The sequence below is a fragment of the Plasmopara halstedii genome, assembly GCF_900000015.1.
Source record: "Plasmopara halstedii genome assembly, contig: Scaffold_323, whole genome shotgun sequence".
In the NCBI taxonomy this organism is placed as follows: Eukaryota; Oomycota; class Peronosporomycetes; order Peronosporales; family Peronosporaceae; genus Plasmopara; species Plasmopara halstedii.
The window spans coordinates 1,703,166-1,720,299 of record NW_020187244.1 but is presented as its reverse complement, the minus strand read 5'-3'; the positions used below and the strand labels follow the sequence as shown (position 1 = coordinate 1,720,299).

The window sequence follows — 17,134 nt, the reverse complement described above, 5'->3', positions numbered from 1 at the left end:
AGTCGCTTTTAATCTCCACTGGCCCTGGCACAAGACACAACGGCTCTCAGCTGTTTCATCCTGTCCCACCACATATACCCTATGAAGACAACGACAGAATCTGTCGCAGCTTCGTGCCCATGACAAAGTACATCTGATTCTTGAAGGATATTGACTCGTGACTTATTAAAGATTTGCCGAAGTGAGTAGCGTGACATTTACCGTTGGAAAAACGGCAGACCGTAAACTGAGAGGTTCCAGCCACGCAATATCTATTATGTGGTCGTAACATGAATTCGAGTCCAGGACAGGACAATTTTCTCTAAGTCAAGTCCTTGAACTTTTCTGAAAGGTTCAGCACAGCCTATTCTCTTTTCAAGTGACTCCCTTGCTAGACGCACGTACATTGTATCCGCATATTGCAACTTTGATGCCTCATTATACTCTCTACTGTCACTGATATCCGCATGTCGTGTTTAATTACGCGATACTCCTGAATCTATCACGACTTTCCACGGCAGAAAGCCTAGGATGTTGATCTCGACAGCTAACATACCTAGGCTGTAGTTCCACTTTTTCTGCAAATGAGTCGCTTTTTAGGGTTAAAGCCCATCGACCAGGATTCCCATTTACCGATTTACGTACCTGTAGGCGTACCTGTAGCCTGCGCGTACTTGGACTCGTTGCTTTACCGAAAAGAATCTTTTGTCCATCGTTGCACGAGCTCCCGACCTTTCGTATCTCCTAGCCGGTAGTGAAGGGAATCGGCAAGGAGCAAGTAAAAGATCTGCTGCTGTCAGTAGCTACAAAACATCTTCCTTCCTTCTAGGCATGGCTGACGCTCGTCGCCGTACTTGCTCACCTATACTCCCATTCATGGCACCCTATTATTAACTCGTGGAGCGGAATGGTTATTCGCATTCAATGCATCGTCCAAAGCTAAGAATTAGGTGGTTTGAGCGCAGAAATGTTCGGTGTGGGCCAATTTTTTAGGAAACCTTTCATAAAAATGTTATCATACCGGCATTAACCTAAATGCCCTTTTCGCGTAAACCTTATTATCTTTGAGTTTATTTGCGCGAAGTGCTGTTGCTACGAGTCGAATTTATAACCATCCTGACGTTCCTCAGTCGAATTTATAACCATCCTGACGTTCCTCATCTGGACAGAGTTTATATTCTCCACTCCGTCTCTTGAAGACCGAGAGGTTGAAAATTAGCGGTCACACGGTGATGGCCATTTCTTCCTCCACCCGTAACCCGACGACCGCTCCAGACACTCTTGAACGTGCCTTACCAGCTCAATTTCATATATATATATAGTGAGCATCTCTAGGCGAGTCACTGCTTCTGGGTGTTGCCCAACAGTGTCCAAATGCAATTGGAACCAACAAAAGACTAATTTTGTTTCGCTGTTCAATATTTCCGAAATAAGATACTCGAGCATTCCATATTTCATCCTCACAGAGGTAGCTGTCCGTTCGCGACTCGGCCGAGGGGATGACAACAAGTGCTTCCACGCCGTGCACGTCGCACGGAGAAAGCTTTGATTCTTGGAGTCCACGATAACAAACACACAAAGGTTGGGTTCGTGGTCACAATCAGGTTAATCATTACTAACCAGAAGCTGAACCGAAAGCTTCTAGGGTGGTTTAAGACTATTTGTTTGTATTGCTACATCGAGAGTTCATACATTTAGAAAAAATGCTATTCAGACTGATACAAGAAACACATATCTTTCTATCCCAGATAATAAAACGTCTATATTGATCAACGTTTGTTCGCAGCACACGTGGAGTTCCATCACTTCATATTTTGGTTTTTGTTGATGTTCACAATCACATGTGATTTCGGTACCATTGTAATTTATTGTTTTGATTACAATTGCACCAAATGTGTAAGGGTCAAGTGCATTTCTTGACAATAAAATTCATAATTAAACAAAAGCGCGATGTGAACATCATACAGTTGTGCAAAAATTGTGACATGTATGTAGAAAAAACTGTCCCAAAACGTAAATTGAACAACGCTATCGTAAAAAATTTATTCAAATTTGAAAAAGACTCTTTTCGTATTTTCCAAAACGTGGGCAGCAATTTTTTCTTTACTTTCGCCGCGAATGATACTGACAATTTCGAGTACTTGACTTGACATGGACCAAATCAAAAAAAATCAGTTAGTGAATACTCAATCATTCGAACAGTCAATCAAAACTTTACTCACACAAGTGTGCATGGCTCGTTGCGTCCCTTCACAAGACAATCGGATGCGTACTTTTCGGCTTTTTTGCTCTGCCATGACGTCTTCACGTATCGATAACCAGCATGGGTTGCACGGATATCGCACCAAGGCGCATCTATTCAGCAAAAACAGAATCCTTCATGATCCGAACTCACATTGACAAAAATGTTTGTCTAACCCGTCTCAATCATTAATTTTTCAAGAGGAATCGCCTTGACACACTCCAAGTTTTCTTCAGTTTTTAATGAGCAGCCATTCACCCCTAAACTCGAGCAATGTTTTAATGCCTTTCGAATACGCCCAGCACTTCTAGCCAGCTTACCGATGTACAGTCCGAGCTCCACCAACTTTTGCATTTCTTCCTTGTCACCCGTGAAAGAGTGCACGACACCATCAGTGAATCTCGATCGATTCTGACCGATAATATCTAAAATCAAAAGGAAACGGCAACTGATGAGCGCACTCATCATGAAGTCTCTGAAACACCTACCAAGAAATTCGCCACCAGTATTTCTATTATGTAAAAATAGTGGCAGCTCTGTTAGTTCCGCCAATTTAAATTGTTTCTCAAAGTATCTCAACTGCGTTGTCTTGTCGCAAAACTCGAGTCTGTCATAATCTAATCCGCACTCGCCAATTGCCACAACTTTTCCCTCCATTTTGCCTAGCTCACAGACAGCAAGTAGCTCTGCAAAATAGACATCAGGATCTTTTCCATCCGCTTCGAATTCATTGCTACGCGTTGGATGGACCCCCACAGTCGAGTACAATTGCGGTAAATTATCACTCTGAAAGGCTTTAGCTAATTGTAAGGCCTTGCGGCTTTCCTCTAAATTTCCACCCGTGATTATAATTTTGTCAACACCAAAAGTCTTGGCACGCGTCAACACGTGGGTTAAATCCGACTTATGTGAAGCAAATCAAAGCTTTAATGGTTTTCTATTGAGAATGGAATGGAGCACTCATTTACCTCATGCTTATGCTTGCCGCGATAGAGGCCTGTATACACTGGATCTGTGAGATTGGCGCCTATGTCTATCATTTTCAAAGCCATGTTGCGAAGCATGTGTCAAGCTATGTGGTCCACCAATGTTAAAAACAATCCAACGAGCAAAGGCAACTTCAACAGAGGGGAATTTGTATTTGCGCGGGAATGCATTAATACTTGACCTATTTTGTATCACTCACGATGGCGAAAGGTGTTTGGATCACAAACGAGATGCGCGAAAGGATCGCACAGATGCGCAATGATGGAATACCGGTCAAGGACATTGCTGAGCAAATGGAGCGCAGCAGCAATTACATTTACCGCATCTTGAGAAATATGAATAGTGCAGACCCAATTAACAAGAGACAGAAGACAACAGCCTTCGAATTATCAACAGCCACTGCGACTGTCCCAGATGTCGCACGGAGTTATGATGCTGACGAGAAAAGTAATCGAAATTTTGGAGACCTTCCCGACCCTAATTCTTCGATCCTCTGTGCTGTCGAAAACATGGAAGTTTCGGCCTGTGAGCCTGAACAAAGTTTTGAGCAGCTACTTTCCCAAGCCCAAGCGAGACAACATACAGTAAATGCCACTGTTCTCTTCAGCACTGAAACATCCACGGAAGATAAACCTCATGCTCTTCAATTACCGAATGAGTTAACGAATGCATCGAACTCGCTTAACCATTCAGCGGAATTAACCCAAGACATCACGTTCTGTGATCACTTAAAACCCACCCAACTGCAATTGCAGCCTTCGACAAAACAATTTCCTACAAATTCTCGACTTCGGACCCAAAAACCAAGCAGTCACCAATCTTCGGCGCTGGATTTTTCTATGCTTGATGAACCACAGGTCAAGACGAAGTCTTCGAACAAAACACGAGACTTTTTTGGGGGACTTGACGATCTTCTCAAGCAAATTCAGGACGAGATTCAACGCCTCAAAAGTTTAATTCAGTCCGATCTGTATGACGCTCAACTGTTGCAAATGTTAATGAAATTTCACGCTGAAATACAACTTTTGCAATACAAGAAAACGTTATCCGCTAACGAACTCAGTAAGTGCGCAGAAGACCAAGGTGTGAATGATCAGGAAAGCGGTAACTTGCTTCGTCAGAAGCTGTCAACCGAAATAACGCTTTTAAGCCTTCAAGTGGACAGGGAAAGACTGGAGCTGGAGCGCGAGCAGATCAAACACAAGACAACCTCACTTATTTGCCGGAAGACCCTCCTGGAAGCCAATGCTTCTTCAAACAATGTGAATGGTTCATTTCCTCGCCAGTAGCGTTCGTTACCATAACAAGATCGCTTTAACATCCCAGCGCTTACGCGATATTTTATCTTCTAAGTTGCCATTATTTTACGCGTTATCAATCGGGCCCTACCAATATACTGCAGTTCCATACATATTACTGCTCGGCGAAATAGCTAACGCTTCTTATGTTACTTGTTGACGCTGTTGCTATTGTGACTCTTACGAAATCAATCAGCTCTCATGCATGTTAACTGGAACTGATCGGATTGCACGTCTTTGCCTTTTTAAGTAAAGGCTCCGACTCTGCTGCGTCTTCCATAGCCAGCTTTCGTTTCGCAACGAAATTATTTTCAACAGTTTCACCCTCCAACTCAGTTGCATTGTCGCTTCCTTCACTGCTATCTTTGCGCTTCACGGTATCGCTGATATTATTGCCATCAGCCATCTCGGTAATTAATACTGGAGGCGAATTGCCGTCATCACCATCTTTGCTCCTGATAGGTGTACCAAGCTTCCATGATATTTTTTGGAATACATTTTTGAAGTGTGGTGATCGAACGTTCTTTCCCGCTTGTTGTGCTTTCTTTCGAGCGATAAAATTGCTGCCCATTAAAAAAGACTCAGCGTCCACTTCCTCTTCCTTTTTCTTGTGCACCGGAGGCTGAAATATTCGATCATCTTCAATTTCTGCACCACGTGGAGACGTTACGGCTAATGTCTCTGAGTCGTCTTTTTCCTTAGTAAACGATTGTCCGTCGTCATCGTCATCGTCTTCATCTTCGCTTTCGTTCTCGTCATCGTCATTGTAATTAACTAGTTTGACAGACCTCGGGCGGTTAAGGCATGATACTTCCTCCTGAGTGCATAAAAGAGTGAATAATCATCCTGCAAGCAAAAACGGCGCCAAACCTTACATCTAACAAGTTAGTTTTGCTTAGTGCAGGAGAAGGCTCATTGTTTTCTGTGTCCTTATCAAAGTAGAGCTCCTCTTCATCGTCGATGCAGGCTGCCCGAACAAATTGAATCTTACTTGCTTGAGAAATATTCACATCTGTGCCTGCAAATCCCGTATTCTCATTATGTCGTGACCGTATGGCCTCAAACACCAGTGGACACTCTGCCTTATAAGTTTCGTAAAATTTGGTGTAAATATGCTCGACCAACGATGTCAGGTTTGTCTTTGTCGAATAGAAAAAAATGTTATACTGTCAAAGCGATTGCATACTTTGAGGCAACAATGTATGAGCTCACCTTTTCAACAAAAGACAACACTTCTAGAATTGCTGAACTGACGGCTCCAGTGTTTGGTTTTCCAATCTCTAGATTTTCTAGCATCGGTGTGAACAAATCATTTTGAATTAAGAATCTGGAAAAGAAAGCCTCAGCTCGTACTGCACATGCTCGGACAAACTTGACCGCATCTGACATGGTAAAAAATATACTTAAGCCGATAAGAAACAGGGATAAGCAACATAACAGCCAGCAGCACCTGCAAGGTGATATGTTGGTGCAGCTAGCAACTACGTACGCATGACAAAAAGCTTGTTTCGAGACCGCAACATTTTTACAGCGTAGGTTGCAACAGGTTGCCTTCCAAATAAATACTTGACACGGTACCCGTGATTTTCTGTGCAAAACGTTAAAAGTTCCATGATGCTGTCTTGCAGATCAAACATCGCAGAGGCATTGTGAATAAACGTATTGTTCTTCATTGGTTGAAGCATCCAGTGCATGTAATTAGGATACAGTACACTCAAAAATTTATCGTCCTAGTGATGGAGCAACAAAAAGCAAAAATAAGCTTAGTCAAGCTAATTAAGCGAAAGGTTCCATTCTCGGCAGTACCTGGCCAAGAGGAACGCGAAAAACCTCTCGTAACAAATTAATCAGTTGTATGCGTAATGGTTCATCTCGTTCAAATACTACCAAAAGTGCAGTAAAGAGAGACGATTCAGGTGTCCACGAAATCCGATCCTTATCCGATGCTGGAGCAGGAATGCATTTGCCTTCGCTTGCAAGGTATGAGCGTAACTTGTCTGGACTTTGGCAAACGATCAACTCGGTCAAAATATCCACTGCTAACGTAATGTCTTCCGCTTCTGAATCAGAAGAGCCTAAAATGGAAGCGAATGTCGCAAAGAGCTCGCCATCCCCGAACAAATTACTAATTAGGGTGCCAAATACTGGGGGAGCTCCAAAAGCATCTCGACGTTGAGGTTTGCTCAATGACTTTGTCACCCGCACCATATTTATTATCGCTTTCAGCAATCCAAGACCTTCAGATCGCTTGATATTACTGGCAACAAGTTCCTTACTGCAATAATACCACATCGTTTCCTCAGACTTCAAACTCCAGCCAATCTGCACCATAAATGTACGTACATCGTCTTCCAGTAGGTTTTGGTCTCCAAAATAAATGTAAGTATATGAAAGTTATTTTCATTTACCATGTGCTCAAGCAAGAGCACACAGCTGTCCGGCAGTAAACGCACCAACACGTTATCCTTGATCACCTGAATACGAAAGTTCATGTGGACTCGCTCCACAACGCTTGGATCTGTAATGGGAATCACCTTTCAATAATTAAGCAGCAGGATCAATATTAAAACCTTCTGCTTGCTTTTTTTAACACATTGTCAATGTATAATACCTCGATGAAACCTCCGTCTCCCTCCAAGACTGTTCGAAAGTCCATCTCACAAATTAATCCGGGATTATAGCCAAAGACGCCAATTACCGAGATAAAATTGGTCTCGCTAAGCAAGATTTTGATCAGCTCGCGGTTGCACATTTCAACTAACCATGTACCAATTCAACATTAGCTATGAAAGCTATCATCGTAAAGCATACGTCGCAATAAACTCACGCATAGCGTAGAAAATGTCGAAGAGCTTATGTAGCACAGTCTTATCGGCGTCTAACTCGCTCACGTCAAACAAATCTAGCAGCTTGACGATGTACGCGCCATCCTATAATTGTAATCACGAGCAGTCAGTAGTTGCACATTGAGATGCTAACATACAGGTGTTCGACCTTATCCGCGAGTGCTATGAGCACCGTCGAGCGCACAGTTGGGTGTGGCGTTTTAATAATCATCAAAATTTCATCCAAGTGCTCTAAATCGCAAGGTGGGAGATCGTGGCTGATGTCATCGATGTCAATTAACGGAAGGGTGCAAGTTATTGGTCAATTCTGTCACGCGATAATACTCATTTCTTACGGGTTGATGTCGTCGCGGAAGAGCTCATCAAGACTGCTTTCACCATCCATACTGGCACAGTAGTGCCTATTAATTAGAGGTCGTGCACTGCTTACACCAGCAGTATCCAGTCAGATGATCGCGGCGTGGATGCTGCGGCAACTTTTCACGCGAGTCGACGGCGCGCGTTACCGAGTGAGACCCCCCAATGGTGGAACAGCATGATCAGCATTTTAGCCAATTGTTGAAATAGAAACATACAAGGCAACGAAGGCCGACATTTTGATCCATTTCTTGCGTTGATTTACTAATATTTCTTGGCTAATTGTATCTTATTATCTGAGTCTCTTTTAATCAGTCTGAAGTTTTATTACTCGTAATTAGATGCAAGACTCGGCGGTGCACTAAGAGCGTTTGTCAAGGCCGAGAACGCGGATCTCGACATTAAAATGAAGGTTCAAAACAGAAGAAGATCATTGCCAAAAACTTTCTAGGGCATTACAGCAAACGGGGAGGCTTATGGTTTATGTTTGCATACATAATTTGCTGTACAGCTTTCAGACAATGCACCTCTGACGTGTGCATACCCCACAAGCGAGTCACTTTTGATTTACGGATATGAGGTTTGGCTCACGGCGACGACCTAGCGGTACACTGAATTCCAACAAAGTTGATAGAATTTAATTAGGGGGAACGTATTGTAGTCAGCATGACGAAGAGCCAAATTCCGCAGGAATCTAAGCCTATTGATATGTTTATCAATCTTTGGACTTTATAATGGTGGAAAAGACGAGCAAAGTTTGAAGTTATATGGCTCAGTCTGCTCTTGAGTATTGTCACCAACAATGTGACACCACCAACGATCGTTTTCAATCTCAATAAGATTTCTTACCGCGTTCAAATTTACCACCTATAAATTTGGATGATAGCTCTTTGTTGTAATATAAGCCCTATAATATTTGTCAATACGTTCAAGTTTGTGGAATCAGCGTGAGCGACGTCAAGCCCAGACGATATAGAAGCAGCCCAACCACGTGAACCTATGCGATGGTCATGATTTCCTCTTGATGCTTGTACTACAAACATGTATCCGTTACATAACGAGCAAGCCATATTTTATTTGCAAGAGCCTGCTCGACAACGTGTCTGGTTGGTCAAATACTTTTTAGCCTTATCATCACTTTTCTTGACTCATAACCGCTGTCTGTAATTTTCTACGCCGTCAGTATCAATGCCTTGAAAATCTTCAAGTAGGTCTCTAGGTCCGAATGCTTCCCCTTTTCTGCTCTGACGTATGCGGTTGGAATTTAACATGTTGATTTCATCTTTCAAGAGAGCCAACATTGTTTTGGTTGCCTCGAAACCGTGCAGCAGCGAAATTAAAGCTTAGATTGAATACATGTCCGAGTTCGTTTCTACATACCGCCATTATCAATTTACATCGATTCTACCCATCTTGTGAAAAGTAGATTTTGACCGTTCGGTGCAGAGTCACTATAAAACGAAGTATTTTTCAGTACGACTAGCCTAAATTCACATCAAACCAGTCCAGCTTGCTGGTCACCACTTCCCTGTAAAAAGTTGGTCTTGGCTTTTGAACGCCATTGATTAATTTTTTGCGCTCGTTGTTTGCGATTTACTTGCTTTTTTCTTGCTAAGTCATGCGTATTTTCCCGCATGTTCTATGTCAATCTCATACCCACTGATTTTTCTTGCCTTCTACCTTTAAGCATTCTTCGATTTCTTTAGGTGTCCTTGGCTTTGTCCTCGACTGTGACGATTATTTTTTCTTTCAAGAGTCGTACCATCATCCACATGCCGAAAACTTGCCCGTTTCGGATGCTTGTTCTGTTCGTGTGGCCACGGGGTCACCACCACCCATCTCTAAAAATGCACTCAGTTTACGCTCAACTTATCGCGTGTAAATATTTAATTGAGGAGATAATTCTTTTCATCCACATATCATTGCAACTTATTTCCTAACTCTGATATCGTTGCGCATCGTTGTAGTATTTAGACCGCGAAAAAGCGCCGAGGTTCCCCAGGAACAAAACTCAGGTCCTACGCAAATGCTATGCTTCGCACCGTTATCATTACCGGGCAATGTATCCGCTCCACATTCCCATTGCTGTCTTCTCGCTACCATCAGCGAAACTATGAATACAACGTTTTCGCCGTCAAATGCTTGCTAGTACCTACCGTAGCTAATAGAAATCCGCACTGCACGACGAAGTTCTGGTCAACTTTGTCTATGTTACTCGGCACCAGATATACATGTCAAAAGCTGCCTCTCCGCAAACATATGGTCAAACGGAACGCGATCATTGCGCGGTGGGTGATATCCCCATACGCACTTTTGCGGATACACCGCGGTGCTAGTTGTTTTTGCTCTATAAGGTTGCAACGAAGTGGAGTGTATGTTACTTCAGGCTTTATCTCGTTCCCTCTCGATATTTAGTTTGCTCCCGGATTCGGTTGACATTCCCACAAAATGGATTAAATCTTGCGGGAGAAAGTTCATTATTTTATCCAACTTTGCTGAGTTCAGTCCGCCACACGTTGTAGTAAAATCAGCGATTTCATTTTTGCCTTTTGCACAGATTGTGCGATACTATGGATGAGTGTGACGATGCTCAAAGACAATCCTTATGTGCCATGGACAGGCAAAACCACACGAATATGTAGCAGCGGAAAAAAAATTATTGAAGGCAGTTTATCTACCTGCAATACAATTTCTGCCCGGATAAAGATCGTCCGACCGCGCTACATCGGACCTCTCACAGTCGTAGCAAAACGATAGAAGCTATACTTTTAACATACCAAAATTGAATACATTCTATGCTTTATGTGGGCTTCCTGGAGTCATACCACGATTTCAAATTCACGAGCCAGTTGGGTGTAAATGTCTCTCTTTACTAACCACTGCAGCGGAGCGACCCTTTGTTTGTAAGCGGTTCCATGATTCGAATCACGAGAGCGATGGCGGAGGTGAGTGCGCCAGGGCTTTTACCAGTACCATGCGAAGTGGAAGAATTTGCTCGTCTGGAAAAGTCGTGGAGTTTTCAATTTGGCAAGATTACCCCCATGCCGTGGCCGACCAAATGCACCCTTGGTCTTTAGCTCTCTCCCAATGGATACAGAGCTGCCTATCGCAGCGCTTTCCACTTGTGCCTTGTCATGATGTTGAAGCTTAGCTATAAAAGCTGTCATATGGGACTGTAAGCAGTAGCGAATGGATGTGACGTGACATCACCTCGACGTCGCGTCCTGCTTTGTACTTTGCAGATACAAGCATTACTTGACGTTTTAGCTGGACGGCCGCGTCCTTGAAACTAAATGAAAAGTCTACAAGCGCTTCTCTAACTCAGTGGGCAGATTGAGTATAAATCTCATCAGCACTTTGCCAATTTCAAATGCAGAAAGTATATCTCTAGGAGGTGCAAATTTACTCGACCACTGCTGTCCCAAGCGCAGGTGGCACTCCTTAAGAGTGATGACAAGTGGGGATAGAATACGTTCACGATGCGACATTATTGCGCTTTTTTATCGGGTTCGTAGAAGGCCCGCTTGAATTGGCTCTGTTCCTTCGCTTCGAGCAACTTCAGACGGTTTGAATCGTTATGACGACGTGGTGAGATCGGCCAGGGTCGGCTAGATTCTTGCGCTAAATGCTAAGCTAGCTGGGTATTTTGATCTCGCAGCTCCTTGTTAAATAGCTAGACACCGTCAAGAGCTCCACAGCAGAACATTAGAAAAACAACGGGATACGTCAGGAGAAGGCGAAGAGCAGTAAGCGCCACCTCCTCTTAAATGGCTTCACCGTGTATCTTCAGGTGGAGCGGAGGTGTTGGGTCAGAACTCGAAAAGTCGCTGCGACCGTTTCCATCGGAGAACATTCCGACATCCTTTCCAGGTATAGCTGAATGGTGGTCGGCAACGGAATTCGCGCATTTTGTGAAGCTTTGTTTGGCATTGAAAGAAATTGCATGGAGATGATTTCGGTTTGGGTATGCTCAGATGAGAAGGCAAAATTACGTGTTGGGGCGGAGTTAGATTCCGAGCACAGTGATTGTACGTTGTGCGTGCACTTTCGCGAGTATGCAAAGAAGGAAATAATATATGAGGCTCGCATTGTAGTGGGGAGGGATGACCGGGGTAAGCTATGTAATCTCGTGTACGTATATCTTACTCTTTTGATACGATTGTATCCCATACGATCCTTTACAACTATGAAGTTTGCATTGCACTTTTGTGAAATTATAAATAAATATAAGGAACAAAGTATCAGTATCTGTGAAGATGACGGGATTTCGTGAATGAAATGTATTTTTTACACATGGGCTGCCTGCCGCTCGTCGAGTAATGAAGCCGGTTTTCTATGAAATATTATATGGCATCAGTCGCAATAGAAACATATATCACTTTTGTAATAGCAAAGCCAATTATTCAGTATCATTAATGGCTCTCAGTTCCGAGTTCCTTGGGTGGATCGTCGGACCCAACCTCTCTAAACGCGAACTCTTTGATTTGAAGCTTCTTCTGTGCGAAGCGCATAGCAACAGCGCTGCATAAACCAAATTAACCACCACAAATACTTCGATCAGATGGATGAAGGACACGTCAAATTCAGGGTATTAAGGATATCAGACGAGGGTGTTGAACAGCTTCGGTGGCCCGATACGCTACTTCTGCGCAAAGTGCTACAAATGACAGATAGGAAGGAAGGACCTGGTGGTTTGAAGGTGGGTTTCCAAGTGAATGTACTCTGCTTGTAGCTATGTAGCTATGCAAATGGTTGGGAGTTTTATAACTCCTCCTGGTTTACTTAGGTGGAGACTTAACTTGTTTCCAACAGAGGGCAGCTTGAAAAGTGGCACAAGACGATGGTGGTATTGTGTTTAAATACAATGCGTCTGGCTGTCATTATTAATATCACTTTCAAGAAATCAACCCACTAATTTCAACGACAGAATAATCCGAAGACCTGCAAATTGCCTGAAACTAGTTAATCGCACATTTCGAATTTCATTTCAAAGCTCACATAATAACTGAAAGGCTCTCATGTTGCATATTACATATTTAATTCGTGCGATCAGTGGTGTGGGATGCAGTTCAAACTATAAAGTTGCAATGCTCAGATATATACTCAGCTAAATCCAGGATGTCTTTCTTCTTCCCAATGCTCACAAAAACGTGTACAGCGTTTGGATTTAAATGGCTGCTTAAGACGGTAAATAGGCACCTCTTTATCACCTAAAACGTCGAAACACCAAAGCCCAATTTGACTCATCGTAATAGCTCTCCTCCACTAGGGCGTTACCTGCAACCGCTACCAAACTTTCTAGCTCGCCGCGCTTAAACATGTGGCAATATCTTTGGATTACCAAAGGCCCGAATTTCTTTCTCGTAGCCTTACTGTTACAATGTTTAGCATCTTCAGTCAACTCATCAGCTCCATCACCACCCTTTTCTGACGATGCAAAGCGCATGTCCAGATTCCAAGGTATCATATAATCTTGCCTATCTTCTTCAAAACGACGACGAGAACCTTGCATTTGCTCGTGCGCCCATGCGTAAATGATTCCACGCCCACCCACACGTAGGACGCGGAGCATTTCCCTAATTGCCGCTAGTCGATGGTCGCGTGAGCTAAGGTGGTGGAGGACAGCGATTGACAACGCTGCATCGCACGAGTTTGATCGTAAAGGAACCACCAGTGCATCACACACCAGTGCATCAAGTCCTCGATTTCGACAGATGTTCACAAGACGTGAGCTACGGTCGCAGCCGAGGACAAAACTCTGCAATGATTCTACACACTTCGTATATTTTCCATTTCCGCAACCGAGGTCAGCAATAATCGATCCGCTCGGCAGTGATTTAACGAAGTATGCAACTCTCGGCCACGGACTGTGTCTAGTGCTACTGAAATGCGCCGCAACCGTTTCGTAAAACTTATGAACGTATTGCTGCTCCACCTCAGTAGGGGCAACACTCGCAGACTCTGCACCGGTGATATCCAACGCTTGTTGTATAGAGTTCTCTTGTGTCTCTCGCTTTGGTGTATCACAAAGCTGCGGAAATAAACATTTGCAAGGCCCCGACTGGATCTTGCGAAACGTTATGCTTACCCTACGCTGCCGAGGAATCTGCATTCCGTCGATCACATCGAACGTACGTGGAACGATAGCATGCTCCCAATAGTAGCGACTAGCATCGCTCATGACAGCTAGTGAACGGGCTGACAGTATAATGCCCTCATTTCTGCCATTAGCCGAGTGTCGAAAATCCATGACTACTTCACTACAAATACTTAACGTTGCAATTGTTGTCGTAAACGCCGAGTGCGTATCCACATGAAACGCAATGCCTTGTCCAGGTAAATATTCATTGACCGTGATCTGATCAGGTCTCTCGCCGTCCATTATTCCGCACTTTACAATCTTATCCAATATAGGCTGCAAAACTTCGGGTATAGGTTCATTTATAGGCTCATTTAGGTCACATCTTCGTGTATTGTAGTTAAATTCGTAGCCAAAATGCTGCACTTGTCTTGCACGGATGGTGTGGGCCCAATGCGCCCCATGATCTCTATCAAAGAATGCCATACAGGCAGCCTCTTGTGCTTCGTCAATAAATTCTGTCTCGAATCTTAATCCAGGAACTCTTAGCCCGGGAGGACCGGCATTGCGCTGCACATTGTGTACTCGAAGCAGTCGCTCGCGCGCTTCCAGTTCCGTGCGAGGTAAAGCAAACTCGACGTACATCGGGCGTCCATCAAGTAGCTCACAAGGCTTTTCATGCAGCAGATTGCGCAGTTTTTGAGCCAGTGATTCATTGCACAAACTCAAAAGCACCACACGACGGGATCCGGTGCCGTAAAGAACGTGCTTAATGATTTTTTCGGCATCATCAGTACAGGGACTCGCATCGGACTTGGAAAACAAAAGTCGCAACAAAAACGGCACTAGCGTGGACTCTGCAATTGTTTTGCTTTTGATTCGACGACTCATTGATATCTTCAGGAAGCAGCTGGGCTGCTCAGTGATGATGAAGTTACTCATCTGAAGCTGATCAATCTCGTCCATGATAAATATTTACTGGTTACTCTTTGCACAGTACCGTTTTTACTAAAATGTAGCCATTTGAAATGAACTTTTAAGATAGGATCATTTTCATAAATGCAGCATTTTTAGCCCGCAACACTTAAGACTAATATGCATATCAGGCTGCTCGAAGGTGGCGGCGTTGTTGAGAATGTGGGATGGGAGTCACTACATTGTCTTCGTCCTGGCGCTGCCAGACACACAATTTGCCGTAAAAATCTGGCGAGACAATTGTTGGCTCAAATGGGTGCCAGCGTACGTCACGAGTGAGGCCATGCGGTTTCATTGCAAAAACCTCTACGAGATCACCAGATATGCTATCGTAGACGTACACGCGACCATCAGCTGATCCTGTGTAAATGTATTTTTGAGCGGTCGAATGCAGTGGTGAGAAGTAGCAACGAATCAGCGTTTCAATAACCACATGGCCACGGTATGTCATGACAGACTTGTCATTCGGATGTTCCACCGGTATCAAGTTGCGCCCCGGATACGCTTGATAACGATAATCCCATGCGTATGGCCTGCGAAACTGTGGCAACTCGTTATGTTTTTGAAACGAAAAACACTTTCGGATATCCCATAGTTTTGTTGTTTGGTCTTTCGAGTTTGAAATAAAATAGTAACCATCATCACGCGATGAGATATGCGTGATGCCGTCAGTATGCCCTGGAAACACACCTTGCGGTTTTGGATTTGATTCAGATAGTACACGACGGTCCCAAAGCTTAATCACCGAATCATCTGAGCCACTAACAAATAAGTTTGTATGCAGTGGACCGTCCACAAATGCCACTGCGTTGACATCGTCGTGGTGACCAACAACGTGACACAATGGCACGGAAGTTTCCATATCCATCAGCACGACACTGCTTTGAGACGTTCCTGCTACAAATTCAGTTCCTGAAGCATTGATGTCAATGCACCATACACCAAATCGTCCAACACAACTAATTCTTCTCGACAAACTATCACTCCTTCCTCTTGTTGGACGTGCCAGTGCAAAGACATGCTCTTTTTTATCTTCATCATAGTTTGTGCTTACCATTCGAACATTGCAGTTTATTGTTGAGTACACAACATTTTTATCGTCGGGTGTAAACTTGGCATCTGTCACCGTCCAACTGACGTCACGAACGGGCAAGAAGGCTGCGCGGGTCCAATGTACAGTATCGTATAATAAAATCTCTCCACGCTGACCAGCAGTCAAAAACCGGGACCCGGTGCTATTGAATCCACCGCAGTAAAGCCGATCACGTACTGAGTCTACAACGCGGCAGTGTTTGTTCTGCTGAAACGGCATAAGTGTTTCTTGTAGCTTGATGAGCTGTGACTTAGAAGAGGTGCCTACTTGCTCGCGGTGGCATAATGTATGAAACATCAACTGTTTGCGCGGATATGATGTGGAAATTGAGCTATCACTTAATCCACGTAATTGGTGAGATATACGCTCAAATGGCAGCTGCTCAAGCTGCTTTTGCTCAAATTTAGAGCGGCGGAATGCCCGTGGGGCGTATGTTTGGCCATCAAATACCTTGTCCAATTTAGCGCGCTCCTCGACAGAGATGACGGGTGTGCCATCCTCCTCTTCAAAGGATAGAGACACAGAGTTATCATCGTATTCCGCCATCCAGTCACTTTCGTCCTCTGTGTCCCCCCAGCGCAGCAGCGACGACATTATTTATTACACTAAATAGATTTTCTTCATCAGAAAATGCCCTTGTTTTGTTCGACCAGTATACAGAGCAGGGGCAGAGACTACAAGTTTGAAGTTTTGGATTTGGGCCTCGCGCAGAGAATAGATTCGTCTGCACCGATAGCCTCTCAAGTATCCACTAACAAAGACTTGAGGCTAGCCGATGTGAAAGAAGGAACGGTGCACCTTTGCACAATTTAAGCGTTAACTAAAAAGTCCGCATTCATAACGCTGAAAGGGTTTATCAGTACACTCCATCCATGCGCGAGACCAAAAGTCTCTGCTCTTTGCGACAAATATTAAAGATTGTTCTCAAATCATCGGAATGCTGAATATATTCTGTCGAACTACGTTCAGGAATAAATATATATATCAGCTGGGTTACAGGTACCCTTTATGAAAGGCGGTGGTGTGACCGTAAATAGATGTGGATTACACTGGTTGGTGTAATCACACAATGGTGTGGCTACACCGTAACATGAAGCACAATATGACAGGTGTTTTAGGTTTCACTAATTAATTAGGAAACCAAAGGTTCTAAATATAGACGGCTCTGCCGCAAATAGAACAATTTAAATTTTAAACGGAAGAGTGTCTTTACCTTGGTCAATGTCTAAGTACTCTTGGAGGTAGCGGATTGCGATCCGCTACATTCGTACTGGTTCT

At 43.8% G+C, this 17,134-nt stretch overlaps 5 protein-coding genes across 5 annotated transcripts; 1 reads left to right on the top strand and 4 right to left on the bottom strand.

Moving 5' to 3' along the window:
• Window positions 1–2,021: 2,021 nt before the first annotated feature.
• PHALS_08834 (deoxyribonuclease tatdn1-like protein) lies at window positions 2,022–3,273 on the bottom strand (the record flags this gene model as incomplete). Its single annotated transcript, XM_024724254.1, has 7 exons — window positions 2,022–2,124; window positions 2,202–2,334; window positions 2,398–2,481; window positions 2,542–2,646; window positions 2,710–2,732; window positions 2,802–3,124; window positions 3,190–3,273. The coding sequence occupies 7 exons, from the start codon at window positions 3,271–3,273 to the stop codon at window positions 2,022–2,024; spliced, it is 855 nt and encodes a 284-aa protein (XP_024575149.1).
• A 135-nt stretch (window positions 3,274–3,408) lies between these two features.
• Window positions 3,409–4,497, top strand: PHALS_08833 (uncharacterized protein; the record flags this gene model as incomplete). Its single annotated transcript, XM_024724253.1, has 1 exon — window positions 3,409–4,497. One exon carries the CDS (start codon window positions 3,409–3,411, stop codon window positions 4,495–4,497), a length of 1,089 nt encoding a protein of 362 aa, XP_024575148.1.
• Window positions 4,498–4,714: 217 nt separating this feature from the next.
• Window positions 4,715–7,737, bottom strand: PHALS_08832 (Protein predicted to be involved in carbohydrate metabolism; the record flags this gene model as incomplete). The annotated part of the gene is made up of 10 exons (XM_024724252.1): window positions 4,715–5,323; window positions 5,382–5,645; window positions 5,719–5,888; window positions 5,996–6,236; window positions 6,313–6,781; window positions 6,850–7,040; window positions 7,118–7,263; window positions 7,334–7,436; window positions 7,501–7,609; window positions 7,688–7,737. 10 exons carry the CDS (start codon window positions 7,735–7,737, stop codon window positions 4,715–4,717), a joined length of 2,352 nt encoding a protein of 783 aa, XP_024575147.1.
• A 5,178-nt stretch (window positions 7,738–12,915) lies between these two features.
• Window positions 12,916–14,679, bottom strand: PHALS_08831 (alkylated dna repair protein alkb 8; the record flags this gene model as incomplete). The annotated part of the gene is made up of 1 exon (XM_024724251.1): window positions 12,916–14,679. One exon carries the CDS (start codon window positions 14,677–14,679, stop codon window positions 12,916–12,918), a length of 1,764 nt encoding a protein of 587 aa, XP_024575146.1.
• Window positions 14,680–14,890: 211 nt separating this feature from the next.
• PHALS_08830 (WD40 repeat-containing protein) lies at window positions 14,891–16,450 on the bottom strand (the record flags this gene model as incomplete). The annotated part of the gene is made up of 1 exon (XM_024724250.1): window positions 14,891–16,450. The coding sequence occupies one exon, from the start codon at window positions 16,448–16,450 to the stop codon at window positions 14,891–14,893; it is 1,560 nt and encodes a 519-aa protein (XP_024575145.1).
• Between the last annotated feature and the right edge of the window lie 684 nt (window positions 16,451–17,134).